The sequence below is a fragment of the Apiospora aurea genome (assembly GCF_038362705.1).
Source record: "Apiospora aurea strain CBS 24483 chromosome Unknown utg000005l_segment0_segment0, whole genome shotgun sequence".
Lineage (NCBI taxonomy): Eukaryota > Fungi > Ascomycota > Sordariomycetes > Amphisphaeriales > Apiosporaceae > Apiospora > Apiospora aurea.
The window spans coordinates 4531172-4540610 of record NW_027117392.1 but is presented as its reverse complement, the minus strand read 5'-3'; the positions used below and the strand labels follow the sequence as shown (position 1 = coordinate 4540610).

The following is a 9439-nucleotide window of genomic DNA, read 5'->3' as shown; positions in this document are numbered from 1 at the left end:
TCGTGGCAAGAACGAATACAAAGAATAAGGAAAAGTCGAAGGAGCGTCGTCGTAGCAGGCGTCGCAATCTATGTCCGGCAGGAGTCCAATCGTAAGCAGATCGCCTCTTGGAGTAGAATGCCGCAACACCTTTCTCAATGCAGTAAACAACAAAATAAGCCGCAAAAAGCACTCGCGCCTTGTCGCATGCGGATTCGTCAGCACTACCGCCGGCGTTGCGATAACGTCGACGGGGGTCGATTCATGGCGTCAAATGCCGGTGCGGGCATAGGGTCCATCAGCGTCTTCCGGCGCTTCAGGTCAAGGCTCGCGCTCGAAGCCCGGTCGTCGTCGTCGTCGCGTCCGCGCTTCATCGGGCCGCCAGCCCCGTTCATAATGGGGGGAACGTAACCGTTCTGTAAAGAACCACTCATATCATTCTGCGAACCGTAGACATCGCCACCCGGTGCACCGTTGGATGCCCCACGGTCGTTGCTCATTACATTATACAGGTTGCTGGAAGGAGGGGGGATCCGCGGGGGAGTGTTGTATCCCTGCTGCGTGTAGAATGGCTGAGGAGGGGCGGCTGTGCGCGGAGTGGCACGGCCGGACCCTGCCTGATGACCTGGGGACCCAGCCATCTCGGGGGAAAGGTGCGAATGCTCGCCCGACAGAGGGGCAACAGGGGGGGCATTGTAGTTGTAAGCGGTTCGGTTGGCATCGTACGCTCCGCTATCATGAGTGTATTCCCCCTCGTGCTCGGCCTCATCCTCGCCGGCTGATTGTGGTACTTGCTCGCCGGCCTGTGGTTGGTGCATCATGCCGTTCGGGGGCTTGACATCTTGCTCACTAGGAGCCGCTGGCCTGCCAGTAGGAGGGGCCATGTCGTTTCTCATGTAGGAGTTGGCCTGTCCGTAAGAGTTGCGGTCCTGAGGGCTGCTGTGGGACGGCGGGTAAGGGGACTGATGGGTCGCTGTATTGTAAACTCCACGGGAGTTGTCATACGGCTGACTGCCTTGAGGGTAAGATTGCATGCTCTGCATAGATGAGCCGGGAGGCGTCGTAGCAGGAGTTGCGGGCATCGAACGAGCGTTGCTGAGGCTAGTGTCGATTGACATGGGGTTCGTGCTGGGAGCACCGCTCATGTTCTGCTGACTCCATTGGAAGTTATCCGAAGCGCCCATGTTGCCCATGACACTGGACGCGCTGGTGGGAGGCGTGGGGAAGGTGTGGGCACGATCAAGAGACGGCCGTCCCGAACCATTGTGCGAGGGCAGCGACGACTGCGGTGGGAGTCCCATATGGTGGTGATGCTGCTGGATGGAGGGCAGAACGCCTCCCGGAGGAGCTGGGGCTGGAGTGTTGCGCATCTGGCTTTGCTCCTGTTTTCGGCGCTCGGCAGCGGCCATGACCTGGTTGGTTCGAGTCTGGTTCGTTGGGTGATACAGCAATGCCCCGATGTTATGAACAAAGAGAGGGTACAGCATCTCGGTGATTTTCTCCTTGTTGGCAAAATCCAGCGCTCTCTCGAATGGAATCCTGAGGTAATGAGTCAGTCTTAGATCAATACACACCTCGTTTCAGGGATACTCACCAGACTCCCTTCAAATGCATTGGCCCGATCTTCACAACGTGTCGGACCTTTTCGCTCTTCAGAATTCCATCTCTCCGACCACGTGTCATGCCTGCTACATTGAGCAATTTGGTGCCATTGATCATGTGGTTATCTGTAACAATTGTCAGCGACTCCGTTGTGACGATCTTGCAACTTGGTGTTGATCAACTAACCTTCACGGCGTGCGACACAGATGCCTCTGGCCTCTACTTGGAAGCACAAGCTTCCTTCATCCTCCCACAATGTTGCCGTCACGCGAGGCTTCATACCAGGCGGCGCTACTTGTCCCGTGGTGTCCATGCCAGTAGCGTACTGGCTTCCCATGCCCGGTTGGTTTACCGCAGGCAAAGGCAGGACATTTTGAGCGGGGCCCATGGAGTTGGAGACAACGGGCGGTGCAGATTGAGGAGAAGTCAGCCCGTTTGCGTAGCCATATTGCTGTTGGTAAGGTGCCGAGTATTGACCGGGCCCCGGGTGCAAAAGTGGTGCGGGCTGGTGGCCGTATTGTGAAAGGCCACTGGAGGTAACAGTCTGAGGAGAAGGCGCAGGACCTGCGGACATGTGCTGAGGGTAGTACATTTCAGGAGCGGGAGCAGAATTCATTGCAGAATACTGGTCGTATCCTCCAATTGGCTGAGAAGGAGGCCCTGACAAAGCTGTAGACACTGGCAGGTTAGGAGAAGGTGTCTTAGGTCCGTTGGAGGAGGCAGCGGATGTGAAAGAGGACTGGGATTCTCCGTTGGAGCTTGTCGAAGATGCGATGGAGCTGACCCGGGGAGACGAGGTACCGGACGAATAGGCCAAGTTAGGCTGAGGAAACGGCAGTGAAGGTAACCTCTCGCTCAAATACGGCGTGCGCTGGGCAGCAGGGTGGCCGTAGTAGGGTGGTACGTCGGACGTTCCCCGGGCTTGCGTATGGGAAATCGGCGGTAGATCCAGCTTTACGGCGTTGAACAAACTGCCGTGAAGGCTCGAGGGAAGCTGATGTCAGGTCCTAGTCGGCCGGCAGACACGACTTGGAAGGCAGGAAGCGGTGGGTCCCTTTTGGCAATTCGGAGCTTGCAGGCAGGACAAGCAACGACGAATTGAGTTGCTGTACGGTGCGATTGGTCGCTAGGCGATGCAGGAGATCGAGACTGGTGCAAGCGTTGTACCGTCGTGGGCGAGAATGGCGGACAACCCGAGCAGAGTGCTGTAACACTTCAGAAGGCAGCTCAACGATGTGTCTTCAAGCCCAACTGAACCAAGCCTCTGGCGGTGTGAGGAAGAGCTGCAGAACGGTAAATGTTGAAACCAATGATATGGCCGTCGACAAGTTCTCTAGGCAGGTCGCGAGGCAGCGAGCTGGTGACTTGCAGCAGGTTGGCGACTAGTGCTCGTTGTGCGGCTTACACGTCGAAGTACTGATGGGAATACTGCGATGGTCAGTAAAGCAAGGCAAAGACAACAACCCGGTGGTGTGTGGCGATGCAAGAAGAGAAAGAGAGAAGGAAAAAAAAAGATGACTAGAAGGAAGACCGGAGGAAGAGCAGGTCAACGAGCTATAACATGAGCAGTCGTTCTCGTTGTGCTTAAGCGGGTTTTCCTTGGTGAAGTGCAGGCTGGTGGTGGGTTTTTGGACAAGCGGCGTGGGGTCGTTTGAGAGCGACTATTTCCACCGTATGCGAAGCGAGTCTTGGGACATACAACGAACGTTCGCCTTCTTCCAGGAGCTCCCGGACTCTTAAGCAAGCCCCGGGAATTTGCAAGGGAGCTGTCGTCACAACTACAACGTTGTTCTACCGGCGCGTATGCTTGATGGGAAGAGAAGCAGAAGCAGGGGCACCTGGGGGAGAAAAAGAACTTGGGGTTTGGGCAGAGTTTGCGCGGAGGATGCAGGTGCAGAAGCAGGAACAGCAGTAACGGGATGGAGACCTCGATTATGGGTCACTTCACATACCTTCTCCAACCTCGATGGACCTGCAACTCAAGGAAAACAGAGGAGGTCGGACGGGCCGTGTTTGAGAGGAAGAAAAGAGAATGAGGAAAAAGAAGGTTTTCTTCTTGGAGGCGGATGAGAAGGTGGGAGAACGAGCAGAAGGGAAGAGGAGCAGGAGGAGGAGGCAGGGAAAAGGTCGAGATTAGAATCAGACGGTAGACGGGAGGTAGAGGCCGTACCCGTTGTACCTTGGGAGGAGTTGGGAGAAGAAGCACAGGATGAACGAGAGAAAGGTGCAAGTAAGTGATGAGATGAGAGAAACGAACACCCCCAGCCCTGCGAGACCGTTGCGCGCTGCAGCAGCCAGAGAGGGAAAAAAAGATACTCTCGCTGGATGGATGGATGGACTGGATGGACTTGCGCTTCTCCCCTCTCTCGTCTCTGTTCCCTCTTCTTTTTCTCTCGCTTTTTACATACAGTACAGCAGCAGCCAGCCAGCAAGTACAATGTATATTTGGTGATGGCCCCCGGGAGAGCGAGAAAGTGGTGCCCTGCTTCTTTTCTGGGTCTCTCGCTCTCCTGCTCACTACTTTTGCTGGGGTTTTGCGTTGTTCGAGCCGGGGCAGGTTGTAGTGGGCTGGAGGTTGGGTCGACTTTACTAGGGTCGTGGATAGGCCCAGGACATGGGGGTCTCGCTCTTAGCTGGACCCCGGCCGACCTACCTTTTTCCCTACCGTCTACTTTGCCAGCTAGGGTGGTACAACGGACAGTCAAGTGTGGCGTGTGAGCCGAGCTCGTCATGGGGGGTGTGCACCGGTAAGGGGAGCGAATGTAACGCCAGAGCCAGAGCCAGCGAGCCCAGCCAGCGAGCCCAGCCAGCACCCCGAGCGAGAACCAACAAGAGAAAGAGAGAGAGTGGGGGAAAATACAGTTAGCAAGGCGGTTTGATTTGATCTGATTTGATTTGATTGATTGATGAATTGATAGGTGGTGAATTGCCCTTCGTTCATTCATTCGTTCAGTCAGTCAGTCAGATTCATTCAACCCACTGACCGACTGACAGTTCGGAATTGGGGGCCCATCATCTACTACTAGGCACGCCTGTCCTGTCCTATGCTGCTCTTCCCACTCACGACGCTATGCATGTTGCCTCTACTGAACAGCATCCAGCATCCGTCTTCGTCTACCTATCTCAAACAAACTCGCAGAGAAGACGGGCTGGCTGGCAGTCTGGCCGACAGTAAGCAACAGCGATATGCAATCCCCATACGTGCATGGAGCTGGCTAGCTCTCTAGGTATGGGAATGGGAGCGTACCTACATGCTGCTACTACTACTACCACCTACAACGTGCAATATTTCGACGGTGCAAAGAAGAGCTAGCCCCAGTAGAGTAAGTCTGCAGAGTCTCTCTTCACGGGAGTTTCTCCATCATGTAGGTATTGCTGCATGTACATGGGGCCCCCAGTGGGTCGTCTTTCTCCTTTTGGAGCAAACCTTTTGGCTCTCGATATCCACAGGCTGTGTGTACAAGATGGCATGTACAGGCCTCACCCATGTCTCCCATGTCTGTCCCATGTTTGGAGCTGGGCCGATGGAGGGAAGAAACAACAGGCCAGCCCGCAACACTACCCACTTGGCCTGCGCAGAGATGCACGCACTGTCCAGCACCAAGTACAGCAGCGGGGTCTTCTAGCAGCGGGTGGGACTCTGGGCTCGCTGGCGGTAACCAGAGACCTCAATTCGGCATCTTGGGAAATCAAGACAAGAGATTTTGACAGGCCACTGCTATGGATAACAGCGATACAGTAGGCTCGATCTCCCAAGCACGGGTCTCACCGTGGGGTTGCCCTCAGGGAATTAAACTTGATCTGCTCTACCGTCGAGCTACATACAGTAGCAGAGTAGCAGTCCACCCCTCCCGAAAAACACGAGAGCTGGAGGCTGGAGCATCCGAAGATGTGGTTACTGTTCAGTAAAGACCGGGGAGGCGTTATTCGTGATCTCATCAACCGCAGAGAGCACATCCTAGCCGTACTCGGTTCGACGTTTTTTAGCGACTGCTTTTCCACCACCACCACCCTACCCTACCGGCTCCGCACACTGTGCGAGGCAGTTATTCTCTTGGAAGCCGCGCCAGCCCAGCATGGATGCCGAGAACTTCTTCCCTCGGTGTTGAGGCCGCACTCAGGCTTCAGAGGGCTGCGGTCAGCTGGTACAGGAGAAAGAGATATTTTGTGCCGGCGGCTTAACATGGGTCGTAATTCTACTGCTCTGACCGGGTCCTGGAGCAGTTCCTCCATGGAGAGCTTGTCGTGATAAGCATAATACCCAGTAGTGTGTTTAACTCGAGAATCTCGAGAATTCGTTCCAGACAAGCACAGTGAGTGTGCAACAGCTGCCAGCGACAAATGAGGCAGGGATCGCCAGATGGTCTGCGCCGAAAGTCAATCCAGCGAGTGAGGAGTGGAATCGGGAAATCGTGGGAGTCCCGTCAGCCCTTACTCTCACCGACCAACGGCCACACTGTTCAGGCATGGCACCGTGGCACGCGAACCTTGTTCATATCTCCCGTGCTGGGTTCCTGAGACGCTGGTGGCTTGGGTGGCTTTTCTCGGATCGGTACGGGTTAATGTTACGTCCACATACATGCCCAGCTACTTTGCTCTACTACACTGTTTCTGCGTCGGGCGCGAGATCGTCCTGGAGTATGCGCCCTGGAAGGTATAGATTTGAACCCTCCTGGACTTTCCTATCTCATCTCGTTATGGAGATGGAGGCAGGGAGGCCAATGTAGAAACACCGCCCTCCTACGAGCTCTCTAGTTGGCTAAAACACACAAAATAAAACTGCAGGATTTCCTCGTGGTAGCCCTACGACAACACCATTGCTGCCCTCGGTGGACGGTCGAGCGGCAGATCTTGTCGAGTGCCAGTAAGGAGAAGTTTCGGTTGGGAACACCGAAACGCCCTCAGACATCAACTACCGCACGCCGTCAATCGTCTTGTTAGACAGAGATAATACGGCTTGCACAACCCCCCTTCTTTACTCCCCCACAGCGCATTATCCGCAGAGCTGGCGCTTCGCGGAGCGCTTGTTCATTTCCCTCAGGCCATGCTCGTCGGTTGCCCGTTGCGGACCTTCTTTTACGTACGATGTGGGTAACGATTCGAGCAACAATCGCATTGTTTTTCTTTGCCGGTGGCTGAGCCCTCGTGAGCTATGTGGTGAACACCTAGTCCGGGTATTATCGTCATCCGCCCGCCGTCACAGCCTGGAAACACTCTTAACCAAACCATGGGCAGCGACGCCCCAAGCGTCCAATAGAGAAGTTAATATAGAAGATTGACGACCCAAGGCGTTGCAGCGCTATGCTAGAGTACCAGGAATCGCTTTGCTTCGTTCACCCCACTGCAAAAGGCATCGCAGCGTATTCCTTGGAGTCTTCCGCTCCCCATCCCTCCCCTCTTTTCCCACCTACTTGTACAAAGATAAGCAGGGTTCCTGGTTGGGCATTTCGCTCACCAGATCCCGGCCAGCGCAAGTGGGGACGCCTTTTGCAGGGTTCCCGAGCCTTGAGATTTGAATCACCAGCACCTCTCAACATCCGGACCGAACATTGAAGCTGGATCTAACCCAAAACCGCGCGAGATAACTCAGGGAATAACTCATCAATTGGCTGCGAAATCCGTCATCTAGGAAGTAACCTTGTAGGCTGATTAGTGTTTCCTCCCTCAGCCGAATCAGTCGGGGCCAAAGACGGTTTTTCGACTCATGGATTCCCATGCCTATTTTTCGATCAATAAGGGTTGGAGGAAGTTAATAAGTGTGCACGACGTCGATCTCTCTCAGCGTGCACACGCACACATTGTCGACCGAATTAGAAGGTCTCTTTGGCCGGGGACGAAGGAGAGAGGGGGGCGCCGTCAGTCAAGACGGCAACCAATGCATGCGCTACCTGTACATCGACAGCTACTACATATACATATACATACATATATACATTAGACCAGGGCCTGGGTGCATGCAAGTTATCTGGCAAGTTGCGGCGCTCTGTGAGCTTAAAAGTATTAGTGTTTATGTTCACCTCAGCCGGCCCCTGCTTCTGCCCCGGGAGCTGCAGAAAGAAGCAGTCGAGGATGCGTTCAATGTTCAGTTCAATCAGCGAAACGAAACATCATCATCGTTAGACGGTTCCCCCAAACTAAGATTTGAGGTGATGGCTGTCTCTCGGGGCTCACAGACGGCCAAGAACGAGCGTCCTGTCTATTCTGGTCTTTTCTTTGTTGGTCAGATGGGCACAGACGAGACCATGCCTCTCTGGCACACGAGTCCTGACTTAACTCTGCCCCGAGCTCAGTCGCGTGGGCAAGTAGCGTACCAGCGTACCAGCGTACCAGCGTACCAGCGTACCTCGTTCCCCTCCTCATCTCTCTATTATTATCATCCTCACCATGATTTCTTTTTCCCGCTGGGGAGGGGTTTGAAGGCCGCAATGTCACCACGGCTCCAACGGACGTAAGAAAAGCTGCAAGCACGTACCAGCCCAGGCCCAGCCCAGCCCAAGGCAAGAATATGGCCGATATGCTGCACTGGCAGCACTGCTGCTGCTGTGCTGCAAGGTCTCACTGTCTGCTATCTTTCCGCTGTGCGCCCCGTCGTTACCGCATTCTGCGCAAATGGGCTGCAAGCTGTGTCACGCCAGGTGCGCATCCGTTACACCTGCTTCATGGGTTGCAATGCACGATGCATCTGACATTGGACACACGCTGCTCAGAAGGGCTACCCTTACATACAAGCTTGTGTTTATATCGACAGTCTGTGACCGGGTGCGGCAACACATAATGAGGCCACACATTGCTATCGAGTCGTCGTCGATGGAGCAGTGTTGTGTGCGTGTGTGTGTGTGTGTGTGTGTGTGTGTGTGCGCGCGCTTTAGAGATCCACAACCCGGCCCCTCTAAAAACCAAACCAGCCATTTGATTGATTTTGATCCACGGCCATGGCGCGCATACACTCATTGAAATATGATGGCTCGCGACGTACCGATGTTTACCTACTTGCTTACTTTTCAGGCCATGCTGGTTCATGACCATGGTTACAGAAACCGTTGAGCAGTTGCAGTTGCGCGTAGGCCTACCCGCTCAGCATACACACACACGCACACACCTACGCGAATATGGAAAAGAAAGAGTCGCGTCGTCGCCGTTGAGGCTTATGGCATCGTTCCGTCACCCCAACGCCGCCCTGCGAGACTCGGTGCCCGCCACGGCTAGGTTGTGAATTCTAGAGCATCAGACGCAGCAGAGAATCTGCTAATGCATGGTGGGGCTTGCAGCAAACTAGGGAAACGCCTCAATGGTTCCTCTGCAGGACTTACGTATCTCTCGATGTAAGATTCCGCTTGGCCTCAACATGCTGCAATGCAGGTTATCAGACAATTTACGCCAAGACCGCCACTTGCATTAACATTCCCGCAACAGTCTTCGAGCAGCAGCTTTTAACCCTCGTCATTTGCGGTTAGGGTTATACAAGAACAGAATGGCCCTTTCCACCTTGCAAAGTGTTTTACTGCCCAAGCATGGCATGGTATAGCGGAACGGTTCAAGACTGAAGAGCTGGGAAACCTTTTGGGGGCTCTAGATCCTGTTCATCCAGTCATCAACCCCCCATCCTTACCGTCTCCGTTCTCCTAGGCATATGCAGATATCAGACAAGGATGCGCAGTCGCGGGAAACATATTTTGACCTGACTGACTCTTGAAGTCTGCGCATACTCAACCACCCCCCGGTATCGGCAACCGTTACTAGCCGCCAAGCCCAACAGTTTTAAGAAAATTAAGATACTCGAGTCTCAAGAGGCTGGCGGTTTTGTCTCGTCTTCCAGCCCTAGCCGACCTGGCTACGACAAAAAAACACAGGAGAATGT

General features: G+C 54.3%; 1 protein-coding gene across 1 annotated transcript; it reads right to left on the bottom strand.

The window, feature by feature from the left end:
• Window positions 1-203: 203 nt before the first annotated feature.
• On the bottom strand, window positions 204-2575 carry PG986_007966 (apses-domain-containing protein; the record flags this gene model as incomplete). The annotated part of the gene is made up of 3 exons (XM_066844188.1): window positions 204-1518; window positions 1574-1706; window positions 1768-2575. Coding segments are annotated over 3 exons (2256 nt in total), but the record flags the coding sequence as incomplete, so codon positions are not given.
• Window positions 2576-9439: the final 6864 nt, after the last annotated feature.